Below are 22,339 nucleotides of genomic sequence, written 5' to 3'. Positions count from 1 at the left end.
ACTGCCCTAATTATTACAGCTTTATCCTGAGACTGTATCTCTGGTAGAGTAAGACTCCATGGCTGCCCCACTCCCCACTTCATGGTGTTCTTCACAATTATTTGGGCTATCTTAGGATTGTACTCTTCATAAGAATTTTAGGATCTGTCTGTTTAGATCCACAAAAAAAATCTGTTGGGATTTTAATTGAAATTGCATTTGAAATTATAGATTACTTTGGGGAGAATTGACATCTTTACGGTATTCTTTTTGTTCATTAAAGCAATTACTCAGATCTTCTTTCATGTCCTTTAAAAATACCTTTGAATTTTTTTGTAAAGTCTTTTTTTTTTTTAAAGATTGGCTCCGGAGCTAACATCTGTTGCCAATCTTTTTTGTTTTCTTCTTCTTCCCAAAGCCCCCCATTACGTAGTTGTATATTCTAGGTGTGGTCCTTCTAGTTGTGGCATGTGGGACACCACCTCAGCATGGCCTGATGAGCAGTGCCGTGTCCACGCCCAGGATCCAAACTGGCAAAACCCCGGGCCACTGAAGCAAGCGCGTGAACTTAACCACTCGGCCACAGGGCCAGCCCCTGTGTAAAAGTCTTGTGCATCTTTCATTAGATTTCTCCCAAGTGCCATATGGTTTTTGTTGCCAATGTTAATGGGATATTCTTTTCTCTTATATTTTCTGTGGTTAGTTATTTTGATATGTGGGAATGGTATTAATGATTTTTGTGTATTTTTCTTCTTTTATCTAGAAACCTTTCTGAAGTCGTTTCTTAGTTGTAATTGTTTGTCTGTAGATTCTCTTGGATTTTCTATATAGAAAACATGATCTCACCTTCCAATAAAGATAGTTTTCTTTCCTTTCGTATTGCAGGTTGAATGTCATGTATGGAGTTCAGACTTTATTCTCTGTCAAATTAGGAGCCATCCAAGGTTTTGAGAAGTGACATTTAAATATTTACAATTTAGAAGAACAGTTTTGGTAGCCAGCTGAAGGTGCGATTGAAGACAAGGGCTCAGTTAGGAGATGCCGTTATCACAGTCAGAGGATGAGGCAAGCCTGACCTTGGGTAGTGGCAGAGGGGAAGGAAAGGCAGAGGTAAGTGCAGGCGATGTTTTAGAGTTAGGATCAAGGGGCCAGGCAAGTGAGTGAACGCGGGAGATGAGAGTCAGGGAGTCGGCTGTGACGTTCAGTGGAGTCAGGGGATGAGGAGCAACCGTGGTGACAAAACCCCCCCGTTTTAGCAGGGCTTGGATAGATGTTTAGAGCGTATCATCTGTAGATCATCATTCTCATCCCTTGATTTGAATAGCGTTTCCCTCCATTTGTCCTTCTGAAATCTCCGTGTAGATAAGTATCAACCTGAAAGAGAGCTTCCGGTGACCCAGAGGTTGGAGAGCGAGCTTGACGTATTAGATGCGGATGTACTTCCGGAAGAAGCTCCATCTATTCTAAACCAGAATGCAGGCTTCAGAGAGGAGACGTTAGCCTTGGGAAGAAGAAGAGCAGCAAAAAGTAAGCCTGTGACTGAGGCTGTGCCTGGTAGGAGGAAAGAGGCTCTGGCGCCGGCAAGACTGCAGCAAGTATGAAGTTGCTTCTTTCTTTTGGCCCATTTGTACTAATCTGACTTAGTCCAGGGTCACACAGGCTGGTACGTGGTGGAGCCAGGATTTGAGTTCTCAGACATTTGAATGCCAGAGCCTGTGAGTTCATCTATCTAAACTAAGCTGACTGAGCTTGGCTCCAGACTGTGTTTATTTTTTAACAAAAAATAACATTTTAATATTGTTACTAGGACGGCGTTGTTTCTTGTCCTCTTTTGGTAAGGTCCTAACCAATTTGCTACCAAGGTTCTACTCAGGCAGGCTATTTTAAAATTCAGGTATTTTTCTGCTTCTGATTTGAAAATGTGAAATTTGAGGGGATTAAGATTTGGTTCCTGCTAAATATTGATAAATAGTAATCACTCAATATTAAAAGGCATCCTAGGGTGAATATTTTCTAATATGGCTTTGGGAGCTAGCTTGCTTGAAACTACATCCTTTTTCTTTTTTTGGTGAGGAAGATACACCCTGAGCTAACATCTGTTGGCAGTCTCCTTCTTTTTTTTCTTTTCTTTTTCTTGAGGAAGATTAGCCCTGAGCTAACATCTGTGCCAGTTTTCCTCTATTTTGTATGTGGGTTGCCTCCATAGCATGGCTGATGAGTGGAATAGGTCCGCGCCTGTGATCTAAACCAGCAAACCTGGGCCACTGAAGCAGAGCACGCAGAACTTTAACTGCTCAGCCACAGGGCTGGCCCCAAAACTACATTATCTTTTGAGCTTCTATTTAAAATTTAACTTAAGGCCCTACCAGTGGAGAACTGACCGGAAGACCACCTCCTAGTCTAAATACCTTTAATATAGTTACTGCCGATTGATGGTGCTGTCGAGAGGCTTCTGTAGCAAACCTGAATATGGTCAGGTGACCCCAGAAAAAGGATATTTAACAGTTATTACCAGTTGCTAATAGATCATGGATTAGGATCAAGTCTTTATTCCTTTCCAAACAAATTCTTATGCAGGGCTATTGGGAAGTCAGGATTGAGCCTGTGTGAATTCAGCTTGGCGCTCTTCTCCAGAGACAGCCTTATTCTCTACAGCATTTTAAAATAGCCTGGTGCACTCTATTCAGATGGCATATGCCTTTCGACCTTCATCATCAGAATCCTCCTATGTTAGCCGATTTAATCTTCTAGAAGCTTGTGAGGAAATTCTCTCCCATTTTACAGATGGGAAACCTAAGACTCTGAGGAGTCAAGTATTTTAACCAAGAATGTTTTACAGTTTCCCTCTGTTTTGTTTTTGGTTTAATTAGGAAAAAATATAAAAATAAGTATAATATTTTTTATATATAGTTTATATATATATATATATCAAAAAAGATGGCAAAGCCAGGAATTCCAGTTTTACACCACCTCCCCGCTTCTCCTCGCCAGGGTTGCTTCAGTGTAGTTTACACCCTCCCCCAAATTTCTGCCACAGTGCTTTACATTTAGGTTTTTGCTGAGTGGGTGCATGAATAGTATAGAGACACTTGAAGCTTCAGTAAGCCAGAGGTTAAAACCAGTTTCTTTGATATCCATTTGGCTTTATAATTCATATTTATCTCTTAAAGGGGCTCCACAAAGCTGAAAAAAGTAGATCAACACAAGCTCACAGCAAAAGCAGGTTGCAACGGACAACAGTCTCATCCAGATTAAAAATGAACCAACAACCCGTGAAAGACCATAGGGCTCCTTGGATACCTCCACACCCCACCTCCCCACCGGCATCTCCCAAATGGTATGTCAAAATTCAAGGAACCATTTGGGTATGTCATTTTATTTTTCCTCCGCACATCAAACGTGATCTATTGCTTTAGCACAAATAAAGCAGCAGCCTTAGTTCTCATTAAGAAGAAACTTATTTGGGTGAGTAATGCATGAGAGGTTTTTGTCTAGAAGTCCGTTGGTTCCTTTTTCTTACCTGACTGTGCGTAGAGTAACCTACCATGGGCCACCCTAACACCCTGGGGACATGTGTCACTGTATGAGGGTCATGGGCTTCCCTTCACTTGTCTCTTCACCCAGTAGATCCCAGCTGCTTGCGGCCAGGAACTGCGCCTTTCTCACACTGGAATGTTCAGTGCCTAGCACAGGGCCTGGCGCTTAGTAAATCTTAGGCATTAGGTAAATCTTTGCTGAAGGGCTGAATATTTAAAAATATTTCTAATTCCAAGTCAAGATAATTAGGAATTATAACACCATACACATTTCATAGCCACTGTCCTGACTTGAGGGGACAGTTAGGGTAGTGCTGACTGTGCTGCCTTGTCGCCCTCATTCATAGCACATGGAGAATGAGGAGCCGCGCTTCCACTGAGCAAAGAGAAGGTGTTGTCCTCCAGGGGCAGCAGGCCTGAGGTGGAGAGAGCCTCTGAGGAACTGGTTAAAGATGAAGGGGAGCTTGTTTACCATGGGACAAGTGCGTAGTTCTTGAAAGCACATCGGAAAGAACCAGGAGGGAGGGCAGTAAGAAGCAGGCAGCAGAAAGCGGTCCGGTGGGAGGAGATGAGTGAGAAGACAGTGACTCGAGGGGCCCGCCTTTTGGGAGGCTGGAGGGGACAGGTGAGAAGCAGAATGAATTCCCCTTAAGACTCTGAATGATTCCGAATGAATCGTTCTGCTTATCCATCAGCCTTCACTTCAGAGTTGAATAAACAATAGAGAACTTAATGTCTTGTTTGTATAGCAGAGCTGGGACTAAAATCAGGTCTTATGTTTTCATAATGTGCTTTCTTGTTTTTATTTCTCTGCTCTAGATTCTGTATTTTTATGTATGTGTTAGTATAGAGATGTGACTTCAGTTGGTAAGTTCATGAAAACATAAATTGGTTGAAGTTTATGTTGCAAACCAAACATACAGTGGACTGTCTTTTACAGTGTATGTGTGGTGGGTGGGGGAGGGGAGCAGATAAGGCTTCCAGGTTCATAGTCCCATATTAGGCCTTATGAAGGCACAGTGTTGATGGGGCCAGCCCTGTGGCATAGTGATTAAGTTCAGTGTGCTCTGCTTCAGCGGCCCAGTTTTCAGGTTCAGATCCCAAGTGCAGACCTATGCCACTTGTCAGCCATGCTGTGGCGGTGACCCACATGTAAAAGTTGAGGAAGAATGGCACACCTGCTAGCTCATGGCTAATCATCCTCAAGCAAAAAAAGAGGAGGATTAGCAACAGATGTTAGTTCAGGGTTAATCTTCCTCAGCAGGAAAAAGAAAAAGGTACAGTGTTGCTTTGTAGTCTGGAATGTAGTGACCCAAATCTATATTATGGCAGGGTTTTGTTGAAATTTGCCCCTTGTTCTGTAATTGACAATTCCTCTTTCCTTTAAAATACTGACTGCTTCTGTGAAGCAAAGGAGGACTGCTGTCCTTTGACGGTGAGCCTGAATCCTGGAGGATCTCATTCTTCTTCCATTCAGGGCCCGGGCTGTAGATCACCATTGGTTCAATGCTCATCTTCTCTGAGCTGGCACCTTTTGGTGAGTCATTGGATGTGGAGTGAATGATTACAAAGGTACACTTTTCCGTTTTTTGCAGTGCTGCTTGGCGAAAGGTGAAATCTAGCCCCAAAGATGCTGCAAAAGAACAGTCTCTCCAGCAGGAAGACACTCAAGAGGAACGTCAGTTGAGAGGTGCTGTGGAGCACGAAGCAGCTAGGTTTGTACTGGTGTTTTTCAAATCTTTGAAAATTAGAGAGTCCCTTTCATATAGATTCTAAAGTGAACTCCGTCTTCTCTTATGTATAAAGTTGGTTATTTGAAATATAAATTACTAAACTTTTCTGTCAAACTATGCAGCTTAGATAGTGAACACCTCTTTTATTCCTCCTTATGTCATTCATTCAGAAATTATATGTATCAGTTGTGTACGAATTGCTTGTTTTGTATATGGTACAGTTGTGAGCTCTATGGAGACTTTTTTTAAAAAGGACAAAGAAGTCAGAATCCCAGCCCCTGCTTATTTAACGTCAGTAGGGAGACATGTCATTAATTATAGTTTAAGATAGAACATGATCTGTACCCTGAGAACTTGAGGGTTTAAGCACTGAGTTTAGAAGGGGACAGGGTGCTTCTTGCAGCACAGATCTGGGCTTCGTGGACAGAGATGGGAAATAGGACTTGAAGAACGGGCTTTAAATAGGGGGTGATGGGGTGAGACCATCCCATGAGAAGAGAGCAGTGAAAACAGGTCACTTTGCATTCGTTTGGCTGAAATTGTTCTTGCAGTTATGGGAAAGCACAGATGATCGTGGGCCATTAAGTAACTGGATAATATTCACATATCTGAAACTGAAAGAGTCAGAGCCCTTCCACATACGGTAACATTGTTCAGAGTTGGCTTTTCCCGTCTGTTTTTGACTTCACTGTGCCTTATGGCTCTCCTGGAAGTTCATTTCTTTGTCTAAACTTGAAGATACAGCAACAGCTCTATTTTATAGCTGAACAAGAAATCCTAAGTACAGTGATGGCTGGTTTTCTTGAGAATGTTCGTGGGCAGTTTTTGTTCTACACACTAACTAGGAGTGTGTTTGCACATAAATATGTCTCTTTACCTATACCCTTCCATGGGGAGCTTGCTGGGTACAGAGAGGTTGCCTTGTGCACTGAGTCTTTTATGGAGCCAGAATTGTCGCTCTGCGGAATCCTGACTCCTGGTCTCTTTTCTGTGGTAATGACACCCTGCAGATCGAGGCACACTTGGTCTGACTCTTTTGTACTGTCTGCTAGACTCGCTTGGCTTGATGCTGAAACTTCCAAAAGATTGAAGGAACTAGAAGAATTAAAAGCCAAAGAAATGGACAAAATGCAAAAACAGAGGTAAGTATCTGTTTCTGAGGTAGAGAAAGATAGAGCAGGCCTATTCTATATCATCTAGCTGTTTTAACAACTTCGAGATTGTTTAGAGATGTAGTCACACTTCTGATGTTTATTGGCTGTCTGCCTGCTTAAAAGATCTGAGGTCACCCAAGAAGCTGACAGTGGAGCCGAGATCGGAGTCCTGGCTGCTTTGAGGAGTTGGGATGACAATTTTGTATTCTTCTCCAGGCTTGATTGGCTTGATGCTGAAGCTTCCAGAAGAACAAAGGAATTGAATGAACTCAAAACTGAAGAAAGGGATAGACTTCAAAAATTGAGCTATGTGTTTGCTTCTGAGGAAGAGTAACGAATGCTTGCCTATTCTAATCGGTCTAGATAGTTTTACCAGCCAACCTGGACCATATTTAAGCCTAACCTCACTAAATGAATGAATTAGTGAATGAATGAATAAATGAATGAATGATTACCTGCATGCCTACCTGTATTCTATACGTTATTTTTCTAAGACATATTTCTTTCGTGTGGAGTTTGAACAATAACTGAAAAACATGTACAATTTTGGGGAAGTTCTGTCTTGAAAGATCAGAGTCTTATATGTGTGTGTTTGTGCTGCCCTCCAAGGTGCTTTTCTCATGGCCAGGTAGAGTGTTGATGTGCGCGTTCTGCTCGTGTGAGTGAATGTATAGATACTCCTGCTTCACGTGTCAGCTGGAATGCAGCCTAAGGTTTTATAATGAGGTTGCTTTCTCTGTTCGCCCTCGGGAGTGTTGTGACTGCCTCACTGTAGGTGTGAAGAAGTTTGTGAGAAGGTGTGCTTGGTGTTGCTGTTGCTACAGTTTAGCTCATTTTTCTGGCTCTGATAGTCATTCACCCTGAAGTCAAATGAACAGAATTCTCATTGACACAGCTATGCATTCTGTCACCAATCATGATAGAAAGTTCATTTCCTAGAGGACCGAGGGGTTTTTTGTCTATAATTAAGATTTCAGGTTATACAATCACAGAATATTAGGATTTGAAGGAACTTTCTCCCCAGCTGATGCTTTCAGCCCCTCTGGACTATCTCCACCAGGTAACCTGTCCAACATATTCATACCAGCGTCTGTGATGGGGTGGTCACCGCCATCTGAGGCGCTCCATTCCTCAGTTGTTTCTAGCTTTAGAAGGTGCGACCTTAGATTGTGCTGGAAGTGGATTCTGTGTGACTCCTACCCACTTGTCCTTTGGGCCAAATAGCAAAAGTTTAATCCTCTGTACCCCGTTTATCTCTTTGAATATTTTTTTTATTAAAAAAAAAATACGCGTAGAAGAACATACTAAATGCACATGTACAGTCTAAAGTATTTTGAAACAAACAGCCATGCACCTCCCCAAACCAGGGAGGAGATCATCCCATCTACTCTGAAAACGCCTTGTGTGCCCCTCCTCAGTTGCATCCCCTTCTTTTCCCCCAGAGCTAAGTCATTACTGGCCTGAGTCCTGTGTTAATCTTGTCATTACCTTTATTCATGAATCTATCACCTGTGTATTTATCCCTCACAATGTATTAATTTTGAAAACTGAGAAGCAGGCACAAACCTGACTAAACAAGGAAAGGGCAGCGCTGCTGGTATTGGATGAAGATTCCCAGGGGACAGTAGGCTGAATGGAGTCTGCCTCATAATCTGACCCGCACTTCCCGTTGTTAGGCACGAAGTGACTTCCCAGGAAGTCAGTGGGCAGGGTCACGAGTGAGTCCTTGCAAACGTAAGGCTTACCACATTTAAGGCATCTGGAAGTGAACCAGGTACAGCAGACTTTGGAAGAAACCTGCTCAGTGGGACAGTGGGCTGCCCCGTGAAATAGAGCCTGTTCCACTTTATTGCTGAGTAGCAGTCCAGTGAATGAGTATCCCACAGCCTATTTATCCATTCTCTTTGGATTAACATTTGGGTTGTTCCCACTTTTAGTTAGTATGCAAGTTCCTTTCTAGTTGTTCCACACCCTAGCTAACATTTGGTATTGTCTGTGTTTTTAATTTTAGCCATTCTGGTGAGAGTGTGGCAATATCTCATTGTAGTTAGAATTTGCGTTTCCTTGAAGTCTAATGATGATGAGCACCTTTTCTAGTGCTTATTGTGAAGTGTCTGTCTTTCGACCATTTTTTTATTGTTTTTCTTTTTTAAATTACTTTTAAGAGGTTTTTTTTTTATATTTTCTGGATTTGAGCCCTTGTCAGATGTATGAGCAGCAAATATTTCCTTCCAGTACTGTGGCTTGTCTGTTTATCTTCTTAATGGTGTCTTTTGATGACTAGAAGTTTTAAATTTTGATTAAGACTAGTTTATCAATTTTTTATTTTACAGTTTTTTTTTGTAAACTCTCTGAAAAAACTTTGCCAATGTCTCAAAGATATTCTTCCGTGTCTTCTTCTAAATACTTTATGGTCTTAGCTTTTATTTTTATGTCTGTGATCCATTTTGAATTAGTTTCTCTATGTAAGATGAGATACTGCTCAAGGTTCGTTGTTTTCCTTTTGGATATCTGGCTATTCTAGCACCATCTGGTGAAAGGATTATTGAGCTTGAGCTTTACTCTAGGGTCATCTCGGCCCTGTTTGCTAAGGACCCTCAGAGTGGTCTTCAGGTCTTTCCTTTGGGTGGGTCACAGTGTCCCGAGAAGCGTCTTCTGGTCTCCCTCCTGCAAGTTAAGCCTCTGGGTGCCAGTGTCCTAGGAGCTGCGTCGGGGGAGGCTGTGAGTCTTACCGCTTGGCCTTCAGCATGCGTACGCAGTCCCCTCTTTTCAGTAGGGTGAGACCTACAGCCTTAACTGTGACTGGCATCCCCTAATCAAGAGACCCCTCCAGGGAACGAGTGACCGGACTTCTCTCCGAGTCCGAGAGAGGCAGTTGTCCAATTGTGCAAAGTAGGGAAGGGATCCAGGGATCTGACTTCTCGAACATCATTTGACTCCTGTCTTCCATATTCACACCACCGCCTCAGCTCACTCCCAGGCCTAACCGTACCTGGTACTACCAGTCCTGGGCCTGTTGAAGTCAGCGGTGCACATTGCTGGGTTCTCGGTTCTTCCCGTTGCTGGCCTGGAATTCAGTTTTCTCAATCAGCTAAGTTAGTTATCACTTTCATCCTTCTGTTTTCCAGCACCATTTTTTCCCCTTGTTTTTGTGAGTTTATGTTTAACTCTATTTACTTTGGGGTTTGGGAAGGGAACAAAATTAGTTTCATTTGTTCATTCTTCCATCCTCTTTAGTTGTTTAAAGGCTGCCCTTATTCTTTTCAAATGTGCTCAGAGCCTAACATACTTCTTCAGGTATTATCTAAACCCATATCCTCAAAGTGGGGTCCAGACCAGCGGTATTGCATCACCCGGGAGCCTGTTGGAAAAGCAGAATCTCAGGCTTCACTCAGATTAAGCGAATCAGAATCTGCATTTTAACAAGATCCCCAGGGGACTTGTATGGGTATTAAAAATAGAGAAACATTGCGATTTTTATAATCATTTGATTCCTCTTCACCTGGAGTGGTAAGTAAATATGCACAGTAGGATATTTTCTTGCTTTTGATTTTAATTTTCAATTTTATTTCTAAATAGTGATTCTGCCACCCAGTTAGCAGACAAGGTAGAGAAGGCAGTTCTGGAGCGTTTGAAGCCTCTCCTGGTCAAGGCCCAGGTAATCTACTTCATCTCATTTGCTTGCCTTTTGGAAGTTCTAGAATAAAAAGAGTTGCTCCAGAGGTCACACTGACCCTTGGCAGGGCTGAGTGTCTGTTTGGCAGCTGGAGGCTGCAGCGCTGGCCTGTACTGTGTCGCATAGTCTGGGCACAGTGCTGCAGGTGCCACTTTGGGCCTTGCAGGCCACCGCACACTCCTGATGTGTCTTCCGTTGTGGGTAAGGGGTGAAGACGGGAAGAGAGCGAAAGTCCCACTTTTGAGAAAGGTGAGATTTTAGTTTGGGGAATGAGTTCAGATTGCAGTTTCCTTTCTTAATCAAATAGTTGTGTTGGTGATGTTAGTGTTCAGTTAACTGCTTCCATGCTAGTCCTGTGCTCTTTTACCTGCGTGGTTTGCAATGATTGGCTTTATTTTTCCAAAGGAGAGTAATGTTAGGACAGCTTCTGTGCACAAACCAGTCCTTTCTTGAAGATGAAGTTGCATTCAGCATCACCAACAGGTTGTGCCATCCTCCTGTAAGCAGGAAGCTGAATGCTGCAGTCAGACCCTGTAGATCCACCTTGAAATAGAAACAGTCTTGTTCTATGAATAGATAAGGCCACAGGAGGATATTAGAATCTTAAGTGGAACAAGTGATGTTCTGGGTCCCTGAATGGACCACTGAATTTCTGTATCTTCAGTTTAAGAAATCTTAAATTATCATTAGAGTCCACGGAAATCTCAGGAATGTAGACCTGAAGAGGGCTCTTAGAGACCAAATTGTGCAACCTCATTTACCAGTGAGAAAACTGTGGAACAGAGAAGTTGGATAATTCCCTAAAAACACACAGCTACCCTGACAATGTTTACAAAGTGAGGAAGGAAAGGGGGCCGAAAGCCAAGATAAGCTCATGGCATTTATTTTCATGAGGACAAAGTGCTTTGAATTGCTGCAAAAAGCCTAATGTAGCTGAAGCTGATGGCGGTTCGACACAGAAGCTATTCTGGTAACAGAATTCATTTGTACTAATGTGGGTTGTAAATTTTTATAATTCATGGATGTCCTGTCTCTTTTAATAGAGAGTCAATTCTTCTCTGGAAGCAGATACTCACTTGAAGGATCAGCCATCAGTAGACGCAGCGACAGCCCAGCCTGCAGAGGAGGTGTGTGTGGTGTGGTGTCGGCATTCTGGGCTGACACTGGTACTATTGTGGGGTCATGTCTTCGGTTGTAAGGAGAATGACAGGCAGATTACTTTGCAAACACTAGATCATCCTATTCGAGAAGGTGGACGTTATTTTTCACATTTGGTTTGTTAATTCTTGCAGAGTATATTTAGCATTGTGATTTAGATCAGCCTCGCAAACAGCTCACAGAAATCTCTAGAGCCACAGGTTTTTGTCAGTAGCTCTTCTCCTCTCCTCCTGATGACAGAATGTGGGTGCACTGCGTGACCCTGAATATTGATGGCTTGCAGCAGAAGAATAGCCACCCTCATTTCCTTTCATTCAACCGAGTTTTGCTCATTATTGGCTTAATTTCCTTTATACTTAGGGCCTAATATTTATTGTTAGGCAAACATGTTTTGGCGGCCTAGTAATGACCAGTGTCTAGCCTAGCAGAGAGAAAAGGTGGCCCAGGAGAAAATAATAACATCTGAGAAAAATGAAAACGTATTTTGTAGTTGTCACCACTGTGTTCTTCCTCTGGAGGACCTGTGTTTAATATTTGTGGGACTGTCCCCACCCTGCCTAGACCTGGGTCTGTGGAGTGGAAGGTGCCTGTTGCCTCCAGTGACTCTCTGTGGAAGCTGGAAAGAAGTTAGTGCTTTACGTGCCCAGAACAATAAAGGGCGGAGCAAGCGTGAAGGTTTCAGAGGTAGAAGGGAGTTAAATAAAGCTCCACGAGCCCTAGAGCCTTTGGAACAGGAGAAAAGGAAATTTCGAGAATGTATCCCTATTCTAATTATTAAGTGATATTTTAGCTGCAGCATATTTTCATAATCTTCGTGGTTACAATTTTATTGTATGAGTATTTTGTGACAGAATTGTGAGGAGGCTTCTAAGACTAGAAGCTGAAAGCCTACATTTAGCTCTTACAGATCAAGTGTGCTATGGTTCAGTGTTTTGTGCAGCATAGCCACCAAATGACACTTTTTTCCTGGCAAAATAATGAGACTAATATCTAACCAAGGGAGGCAACTCCATATGGCATTTTAATATGAAAGAAAAATGAAGTGATTATAAATGCTGTCACTTAAGTAGACATGTTTGAATATTACTAGGAATGATCAGCCAGCCTCGTGTATAAGAATTATTCTGTAGGCATTAAATGGTCTTTAATACAATTTATTGAAAAGAAAAGTAGCTCTAACCACTATTTAGTATTCTGGTATTCTGGGCTGCTGTTAAATGTCAGCATCATTGCAAAGAGTTTCCCAGGCAGCACGGTCAAGAGTGAATGTTTATAAATAACTGAATAAAAACAAACAAACAAAAAAACTCATTGAAGTTGGCATGATGAAGTAAAAAGAATTATTTTTCTGTGATAACTTATAAAAAAGCTGTGGGACCTTGAACACAGATTCTCAGAATTCTTATCTCTAAAATGGAGAAGGCGCATTGCACTTTACAAGTAAAATACAGCTCTCAGTAGATTTGCGTACAGACGAGTGATCTCTGATACCAGGGAGAAGCTCTTGGAAGGGTATAACATAGTTGTCTGTTGGGGCTGCTGTTGTCATTAACTGAACTTGCACATGAAATATATTTTTCTCAAATGTATTATTTTTAAATTTAAAAGTTATGCACATGGCTAAAAATTCGAAGAGTTTAGAAAAAGTATAATATAAAAAGTTAAACCTTCCCATAAATGGATACCATATGCTCTTCTGTACCCAGCTTCTTCCTTTATATTTTAGTGGTCTTTACATATCAACACATGGGGACCTGCCTTATCTTTTTTAATGGCACATAGTATTCTTGATGTTCCATTCTTTATAGATGAAAAATATTACACATACAGGTACACACACACACACCTTCATTAACTGAACTTGTGGTGTTATTGGTTTAGTTGTTGCTAGGTTTTTTGTAATTTTATTGATTATTCAACTGATTTTTATTTCTTTAACTTTGATTAAGGTTGAATATTTCTTTGTATCTTTATTGGCCATTAATATATTTTCTTTTGTGAACTGTTAAAAGGTTTTCAAAATTGCTGTGGCAGTAACTATTCATTGAGTGTCTTATTTCATGCCAGCCACTCTGCTCAGTGTCCCAACATGCAGGCACTCGTGTAAGCCTTACAACTTTGAAGAATGAGATAATTATTTCTGTGTTAGATGAGAGGGCTGAGCCCAGAGAGGTGGAGTGAACTTGCCCACGGTTGCAGGCATACCAGTGGGCAGAACCAGGGTTTAGGCCCAGAAACGTCTCATTCCAGAGCCTGATATGATCCTTTCCCTAGCAGACATTCTTTGCAAAAGCCTCTATTACAGCAGATTATAGACATATATTAGAATCAAAAGAAATATGATGCATGTAAAGATGCTTTGCAAACTGAAAAGTGCTTTGTGAATGTAAAGAATAGAAGGTCAAAAAGCCTGGTAAAACTCTCCTGGGTTATTGCTAGAAAGTTTCAAGCAAAGACAGAGTTGTGAGCTTTGTGCTCCCATGAACAGATGTTTTACAGAAGCGTTGAACCAAAAGAGAACAGATACGTCCTCCGGAGTAGGTGACATTGAAGGTAGTGGCCTGGGAGATACTTGCTTTAGTAACTGGCAAAACAGATAATAATGATAATTTACAGGGACAGTAATGGTATTGCTTGGTTAATGCTACCGTTTAAATGACTGTGATGGAAATTGTACTGATGTTACTGCTTTTGATATTTACGGGCTTAGGAGAGGTTTGATTTTGCGTAGAAACTGTGCTGGTTGGATCACTGTGTGGTTGGTTTATTATGATCAGCATTAATCTTTGAGTTCTTCTGTTTCCTTTGGATTGCTTTTCCATCCCCCCTCCCTTGTTTTGTAGGCTGCAGCTGTTGATTCTGAACCCAGTAACAATCATCTGCTGGGTCATTTTTTGGAAGATAGCGCTCATGAGCTCTGGGCTATGACTCACTCTAAGATCTTGGAGTCTGAAGCCTCAGACACCTTGGGGGACAGCAAGGACGGCCCATGTCTGGAGACCATGATGCTCCGAATGGAGGAAATGGAGGTAAGCTCTGGGGCTGCTTTTCTGTTTGGTCACTGGGTGCTGGCCTCTGCTGAGCGCTGCTCCTCCTCATGCTTCTGTAGCCTGGTGCTTCAGTCACATAGTCCTGGTTCTAAATGCCAGCTTGACTGCCAACCACGTCTGTGGCCTCGGTAAAGTCACTTACCCTCTCTAATAACTCGGATGTTTTTAAGGGTAAAATGAGGTATGAAGTATCATTACATTACCTGATGCATAACTCAGGAAGGTGACCGTCATTATTATCCCCCGATAGCACTGATAGGAGATTCGACAAACCCTGGGACCAGAGCCCGGGTCCACAAATGGGACCCTTGACCGCTTCATCCCTCAGCCTGTAAATGCTATTCACTTACCTCTGCTACCCTGTAGCGTGTGATCCTGACATATCACAGATAATTTTACCCTCTTTAATTCCCATGATGCTACTTTAGAATGCTTTTCTCAACGCATTGTAGGTCTCAGACATTACCCAGTCCAACCCCTGGATTGTTCAGAGCAGGAAATTGAGACACAGTCAGGGAGGAAGGGATGTAGCCAAGGTCCCCAAAAAGTTCCCTCCAGAGCTGGGGTGCGAATCCTGTCTCCCGGCTCCTGAGTCAGCATTTTCTTTTTAACTGCACCATGGTTAAATCTCATTTTGGTGATGTACTCAGCAAATTAAGTAGAAAGTAGAAACATTAGAGGGAAGACAATTTTTTGTGGCTTTTTGAAAATTTAAAGATGCAGTTTATGCTAGTCTTGTAACTGATTTTCCCTTCTCGGGGGAAACTGTCTAGACCTGAAGTGTCCAAAATGGTAGCTCTAGCCGCACGTAGGTATTTAAACGTCGGCTAATTAAGATTAAACACGCTACTCACAGTTCAAGTGGCCACTATACTGGACATGGCAAATAGAGAACATTTCCATCATCACAGCAAGTTCCAGTGGGCAGTGCTGGTCTAGATGAGATTTATTGGATTAATTGCTTCATTTTATTTTAGACCTCACCTCATGAACCAACCGCTTCCTGGCCTGGCAGACACCCGTTTCTGGCAGTGTGTCTGTGTCAAGTGTGTCTGCCGAACTGTTACATCCTTACTAGTTCTGGTTTGTGACGAAACCAATTTTCTCATAAATTCAACTTTTTTTTTTTAAAGAAATACCAGGAGACAGTTCGCCAAAGATATAATAAAATTGTGTATTCTGATCCTCATCTTTGGATGCAGAAAGAAAAAAATGGTGAGTGTTCCCACACTTTTTTCCCCAACATTCTGAAAATTTTCAGACGTACGGAAAAGTTGAAAAAAATCATACAGTGGACCCCCATATACCCACCTTCTAGATTCTATAATTAACATGTTGCTCTATTTGCATTATTAAATATCTGTTTATCCTGTATTCATCCATTAATTTTTCTTATTTTGGATGCATTTCAGAGTAACTTGCATCTGTCAGTACATGTCATCCTAAATATTTTAACATGTGTATCATCAACTAGAGTTTAACATTTATTTATGGATGTTTTTCATTTTGAGATAAAATTTACATAGAATAAAATGCACAAGTCTTAACTGTGTCGTTTGATGGGTTTTGACAAATGGATACACCTTTGTTCTCCACACCCCTAGCAAGATGTAGACTGTCAGCACCTCAGGAAGTTCCCTCGTGCCCCTTCCAGTCAGATCCCCACTGCCCAGGCTGCCGCTGTGCTCTTTTCCTGTAGATTCATTCTGCTTGTTCTAGAATTTCATGTAAACGCGATGATACCTGCGTGTACTCTTTTGTCTAAGGCTTCTTTCGTTCGGCATGAGGTTTTATAGATTTATCTGTGTTATTTCCTGTTGCCACTGTAACAAATTTAAGTGTGTAACAAGTTAAAGCACACATTAAGTGGTTTAAAACACAGATTTATTTTCTTACAGCGCTGGAGGTCGGAAATCTGACGTGAGCCTTAAAGGACTAAACTCGAGGTGTTGGCAGGGCTGCTTCCTTCTGGAGAGTCCATGGGAGGAGTGGTTCCGTTCCTCCAGCTTCTGAGGCCGCCAGCCCCTCTGGCTTGTGGCCGTTAGCAGACCCTGCTTTCCTTACTGCGGTGCCTTCCTTTCTGCAGGCAGTTCCTCCTCTGCCTGCCTGCGAGCAGCACACTGATTACGTTCAGGGCCTGCTCTGGTCACCCGGTTCCCTCTCCCATCCAGAGACCCTTAACTGGGCAAGTCCCTCTTGCCAGAGATGGGAACATCTTGGGGGGCCATCATTCAGCCTGCAACGCTTGTATCAGAACTGCATCCCTTTTTATTGCTGAGTAGTATTCCAGGGTATGCATGTACCACATGGAGTTTGTCTGCTTGCTTGTGGATCTGCATTTGGTTGTTCCTAGTTTGGGGCTGTTAGAAATAAATCGGCTATGAATATATTCGTGTCTTTGTGTGAACATAAGTTTTTATTTCCCTTGGATAAATACCTGAATAGACTTGCCAGGTCATGGGATAGGTGTATGTTTAACTTTATAAAAAACTGCCAAACTTTTCCCCGAAGTGGCTGTATCACTTTACATTCCCGTCTCCATTGAGTTCCTTGCTTGATATCCTTGCCAACATTTGATGTTGTCAGTCTTTTTAATTGTAACCATTCTGGTGGGTGCATAGTGATAGCTCATTGTGGTTTTAATTTCTTTTGATAAATAATACTGTTTAGAACATTTTCAAGTGATTATTAACCATTTGTGTATCTTCTTTTGTGAAATGTCCAGATCTTTTGTACATTTTTTTTAAAGTGGGTTTTTTTATTTTTGAGTTGTAGAAATTCTTTCTGCATTCTGGGTACAAGTTCTTTGTCAAATATATATTGGTTTCTTTTTTTTTTCTTGCTGAGGAAGATTTGCCCTGAGCTAACATCTGTTGCCAGTCTTTCTCTGTTTTGTATGTGAGCCACTGTCCCAGCATGGGCACTGGTAGACGAGTGGTGTAAGTCTGCCCTGGTGAACGAACCCAGGCTGGCGAAGCAGAGCGCACCGAACTTAACCACTAGGCAACCGGGCTGGCCCTGGTTTTTTTTAAAACAACAGCTTTACTGAGAGAGAATTCACGCACATACCATAAAATTCACCCTTTTAAAGTGTACAGTCGCTAGTTTTCAGTATAGTGGCAGAGTTGTGCAGGCGTCACTGCTGCCTGATTCTGGCCCGTTTTCACCCTGAGAAGAGCCCTGCGGCCCTTGGCAGCCGCTCTCGCCCGCCCTCCTCTCACCCCAGCGGCCGCTAATCTCTTCAGAGAAGTGTTTGCGAATGCTGGCCCCATCTGACGCTCACCTGTGTATCTTCCCAAGTGTGTTTTATTATGAGCAGACATTTTTAATTTTGATAAAGTCTAACATGAATTTTTTCTTACACGGTTTTTATTTTCTTTGATCTAAGAAACCTGTGCCTACTCCCAAGCTGAGGAGGGTCTCTTGTTCTCTTCTAGAAGCTGTTCGGTTTTAGCTTTTTTGTGTAAGTCTGTGATCCATCTTGAGTAAGAGTTTGCCTGTGGTTTGAGGTAGAGGTTGAGGTTCGTTTTTCTCCTCATAATAGTTATCCATTTGTTGAAAAGACTCTCGCTTTTCTCCTCCACTCTTAAAAATTCACACATACTCATTTTGGCTGCAGTTGCTAGGCTGCTATCACAATCTTGGCTGGGATGCGTCACCCAAATTCTGTTTGACTCATGCTTATCACTTACTGCCTTACTCAGTGAAAGGAGGAGAGTAAAACGTGGTTAAACATTACCTCTGAAGGAATCTAAGTGCCATGCGTTTTCAGGGATGTAAAGGAAATTGTGGGTACAGAAGGTTTACAGTAGCAGCCTACATCACAGATAATTTTTCAAAAATATGAGTTGGGGGTGTTCTCTTAGAAAGAGTATTCTCCCTGTCAAATTTTGACAGAAGGATGGGCCATCGAAACACCATGCTAATCTGTTCCTTTTGTGTTTTATGTAGTTTTCAAGCGCTCTGTCCTTTGCTCACATTCTGTCTTCCCTCCAGCTCTGCTCCAGCTTCCATTTCCATGCTCACATGACAATCCAAGCATTCTTCACGACCCTGCTCGCGTGACCCTACTCGCGCAGTGCTTTCCACGGTATTCCTATACTGGAGTTTCCTCCCTCCCTGCCTGTGAACTCTCCTGGACTTCTGGCATGTCCTGCCATGTGGTAGAGCAGTTTGTGTGTGGGGGGTCTTACCTCAGCCAACAAAGCCACAGACTCTTTGAGGCCAGAGACTTTGTCATATTCAGTTGTGTCCCCTGCTGCTCCTAGCACAAGTCTGGCCCAGGGAGCACCCTTCTAATCATTGCCTAGTGAATCCGTGGGCATTTTAGCGTCTTTTTATATGGAAGCAGAGGAAAGGGAAATTTTGAAGGGCAATTCATTCCATTGATGGTTTGACCATGGGCCACAAAGTTAGGTGGCATCATGCAGAAGACAGCCTTACGGAGGACTCCGCGTTCTCTTTTTTCAAGGACAGTTTAAATTATCAGTCACTATCTATGCCTGCATAGAGTCTAGGCGTACATTGAAATGGAGCTCTTTAGAACTCTAACAACTGAAATAAATTTTTGGACACTTTAATTCCAGAATCATGAAATTATAGTAAGAACCTTGTGTCTCTAGTTGTTCTGATTGTGTGTTCAATTGCATCATAAAATCAAATTTAAAGTGATTTTTGAATTGTGCGGTGTCTGATCTGTGTCTCTATATCCCCTCTTTCTGAACGATTGAAAACTGATTGTACTCTTAGTAATATTTTTACAGACTGACTTATGCAATATTTCTGTCTGGCAGTAGGAAATCCTAAGCATATAAACGTGAGTCAGAGAAAGTTGTTTGACTTGTGCATACTCCTTACCTAAGAGAAGGACAGATTTTCTTCCTACCCTTGAAATACACTTAGAATTATAAATAATCTTAAACTCAAAGGAGCTGTCAAGGTTGCAAGGCATGGTTAATAAGTTAATGTTTTGACTGTCATCATGTAGATTTTTCCAGCAATGCCAAATTAAATCAGCTAATTATGTGTTCAGGTGTGTGTGATTTTTCCTTCTCCAGTAATCAAGCCATTTAAAGGTTAAAAAACAAACCCGCTGCCTAAGACTCGTTGAATGGGTGGCTGGGTCCTAACAGAACCTGCATAGCCTGGGGTTTTGCACAGACCTCTCTCCTAGGGTCTTCTCAGAGCTAGCAGAGGCTTCACAAGCAGTTTGTTATTTCTTAAAACTGATTCCTCTTGATTGTTTCTTTGTAATTTTTAAATTCACCTTTTCACTTAAAAGAAGAACAATTTTTCCGTCGCACAGCTAGCTTAGCTAAGCCCGTTCTGCTTGAGAGATGTGCATGTGACTCCCTCATGGGTATGGGCCGCAGGACGGCTCTGATAGGTCTGTCAACTTCTCTTTAAATGTAGTCACTTTGTTTCTTCTTTTCTAGACCAAAAAATCCCAGCAGTAAGTGAAAGGCCTCTTTCTCCTCATCCGATCAGGATCACAAAGACAGCAGCTCGCAAAGACCCAGAAGTGAACATCGTGTTGGAAAGGCCCTGGAATGCCAAGTAAGTGGAAACGAGACTGTCTGATTTCATTGTCGTTGCTTACCTTTGATGATGTTAAATTTCGAATTTCTTCAATTCCCGCAAGACAGAGAAATTCTTACTTTGAGCAGGTTCTTGCCAAACTCCAAGATGGCACAGTAAAATAGCATGTTTACAGGATGGGCGTGGAATACGCTGGATCTTACTAAAGGAACTTTCAGTGACGTTTTGCTTGTCTTACTGTGGACAGCATCACATTGGCACGTGTGGTTGTTCTGTTAACACTGCAGTCTTCGCTTTAAGAATTCTCTTGTCTACGAGACAGGAAGTCCTGCCGTGTGGAGGGTTAGTCCAGTGACAGGGGGAGCAGTGAGTGACGATAGATGCTGAGTTTTGTTCAGTGTGAGAGAGAGAAATGAAGGTAAACCTTTGGTCATCAGACCGTCAGGGTGAGTGAACACTTTACCCTTGCATATAGAGGATGTTGAATGCTTTCATTTTTGTTTGCTCTCAGTTCCCTGGATGAAAGTGTGGGAACAGAGGAGAAGTCAGAGAAGAGAGAGGCTCCCCTGCTCTCCCTGTCAGAAGGTGCTCAACAGAAAGAGGGTCGAGCTGCCCTCTTGGTCCCACCCAGTATGCGGCACAGCATTGGTGACTACTGCAGCCGCTTTGAGCGGTACCTCCGGATGATATCTCATGAGGCCGTGGGCTCCTTCAACCCATGGCTGCTTGCTGAAAGGTCAGTAAGATGCTCTGTGCCTCTGTTTAGGAACCAGGTGCCAAAAGTCAACCGACAGAAGGGCTGGAGGAAGTCCTGGCCAAGGTCTCCTGCTCTGCTTTTGGGCCCTGGAGTTCCAGCAGTTGCTTGGGCTATTGGCTGGGCTTTCTCTGCTGACTGCCTTTTGTCAGATAGAGGGGACCGCCAAACAGCACGGGTGATGTTTCGTGAGACAAATCAGCTTGCTTTTCCTGGACATCACCTTCTGCAGACCCTCAGGTTTCAGCTTCCTCTGTCCTTCCTCTATCCTGGTAAATCAGTTATGATTCTTCCACATGCCTTTTTTTTTAATATTGGTTTTTGGTTTCTTTCTTTCTTTTTTTTTTGGTGAGGAAAATTAGCCTACATCTGTTGCCAATCTTCCTTTCTTTCTCCCCAAAGCCTCCCGTATGTAGTTGTATATGCTAGTTGTGGGTTCTTCTAGTTCTTCTATGTGGGACGCCGCCTCAGCATGGCTTGATGAGCGGTGCTAAGTCAGCACCCAGGACGCAAGCTGGCAAACCCCAGCCACCGAAGTGGAGTGTGCAAACTTAACCACTTGGCCACAGGGTCAGCCCCCCAACATGCTTTTTATCTTCTGGAAATTTTGGATATTTCTCATCTACTTTGTCTTTCTTTTTCTCCTTGTAGGTTTTTGTGTTCGTTTATCTGTTTTTTTTTTATTTTAATGGAGTTTTGGGTGGGTTCAGAGATAATCATTTATGTTCAAACCCTCAGGTTTAACTTGAAGTCCTGAGACGTCTCTTTAATGTATAGCACCTTCCAAAGCATATGAGACCCTTTGTTCTGATTGAGGTGCACATTTATTTTCTGGGGGAAGAGAATAAACTTGACTGGCTTCCATGTGTTAACTCACAGTCCTGTAGCATCCTCACTTATTTCCCATAACCTGTCTGGATTGGTTAGGCAGACTGGCATTTTGGGAAATTCCAAAACAAGCCAAGGAAGATAGACTGGTCCTTGATTAAATGATACGTTTTGTTCATAGTTGTTTTGTAGACGTAAGGAAAAGCTCTCTCAGCCTATAAGGAAAAATAGGTTAAAAGGTAAAAGATAGAGCTATGAGAACATACCAAGATTTTTACACATGTTCTCCTCTTCTGCTATCCTTTGACCCCCAAGTGACAGTGCATCTGAATATGCTAGCTCTGTTTTTCTTCCTTATTTGAGTGTTCCCTAGATGAGAACTGTGTTGATAAAATTTTGAAGAAGTATCCAAAGACAGCTGACTTCATCTCTAGCTTCTTGGATGAGGGAGAAGTTAGCTGAGTTTTTCCTTTTCTTTGAATGTCTCCATTCCTCCTTACACTGAAGAAAAGCACTATTCCAGTGATCAAAGGGAGCAGCTCATATAAACTGGATATAAATAAGAGAGTGATTGTGAAAAGAAAGGCTTAAGGCGATAATGCTTTTGATGAAAGCAAACTCTTAAGGATTCCTGGTTTGAAAAGCAGATCAGGAGACTTCGAGCTGAAAAGGACAAACCAAACATAGGTGTTTATCTTTCCTCCCTGTATGCCTATCCCACTGCGTGTCACTGAATGAAGAAATAAGAAACATCGGTGACAGCAAACAAGGAATAGTAATAAATAACATTTTAGGCCCATAAAGCAGTTAAACAAATGGCAAACGGCCTAGCAGACCAGCGAGAGCCGAGTGCCTGGTGAGGGTGAAGCCAGGAGCCACAGCCGTTTGTTCAGGAGTGAGAAGCACCAGGTGCTCCTGACGGCAAGGGTGCAG

General features: G+C 42.4%; 1 protein-coding gene across 9 annotated transcripts in view; it reads left to right on the top strand.

Annotated features, from left to right (window-relative positions):
• The window catches only part of KIAA0753 (KIAA0753 ortholog), a 55,060-nt gene that overhangs the window by 27,208 nt on the left and 5,513 nt on the right, over positions 1–22,339 (top strand). For 6 of the 9 annotated variants that reach the window (XM_070482519.1, XM_070482521.1, XM_070482520.1 and 3 more), the window contains 10 exons: positions 1,342–1,574; positions 3,150–3,316; positions 5,111–5,230; positions 6,301–6,390; positions 9,982–10,060; positions 11,122–11,205; positions 14,080–14,265; positions 15,420–15,501; positions 19,722–19,842; positions 20,336–20,560. In XM_070482519.1, coding sequence (XP_070338620.1) covers positions 1,342–1,574; positions 3,150–3,316; positions 5,111–5,230; positions 6,301–6,390; positions 9,982–10,060; positions 11,122–11,205; positions 14,080–14,265; positions 15,420–15,501; positions 19,722–19,842; positions 20,336–20,560 — 1,387 coding nt within the window. Of the gene's footprint in view, positions 1–1,341; positions 1,575–3,149; positions 3,317–5,110; positions 5,231–6,300; positions 6,391–9,981; positions 10,061–11,121; positions 11,206–14,079; positions 14,266–15,419; positions 15,502–16,184; positions 16,233–19,721; positions 19,843–20,335; positions 20,561–22,339 lie in introns of those variants that run through there. The other 3 variants (XM_044745367.2, XM_070482523.1, XM_070482524.1) reach the window with 3 other exon arrangements.

This window comes from Equus asinus, chromosome 13, assembly GCF_041296235.1.
Source record: "Equus asinus isolate D_3611 breed Donkey chromosome 13, EquAss-T2T_v2, whole genome shotgun sequence".
In the NCBI taxonomy this organism is placed as follows: domain Eukaryota; kingdom Metazoa; phylum Chordata; class Mammalia; order Perissodactyla; family Equidae; genus Equus; species Equus asinus.
This window is presented reverse-complemented; position numbering and strand designations above follow the sequence as displayed.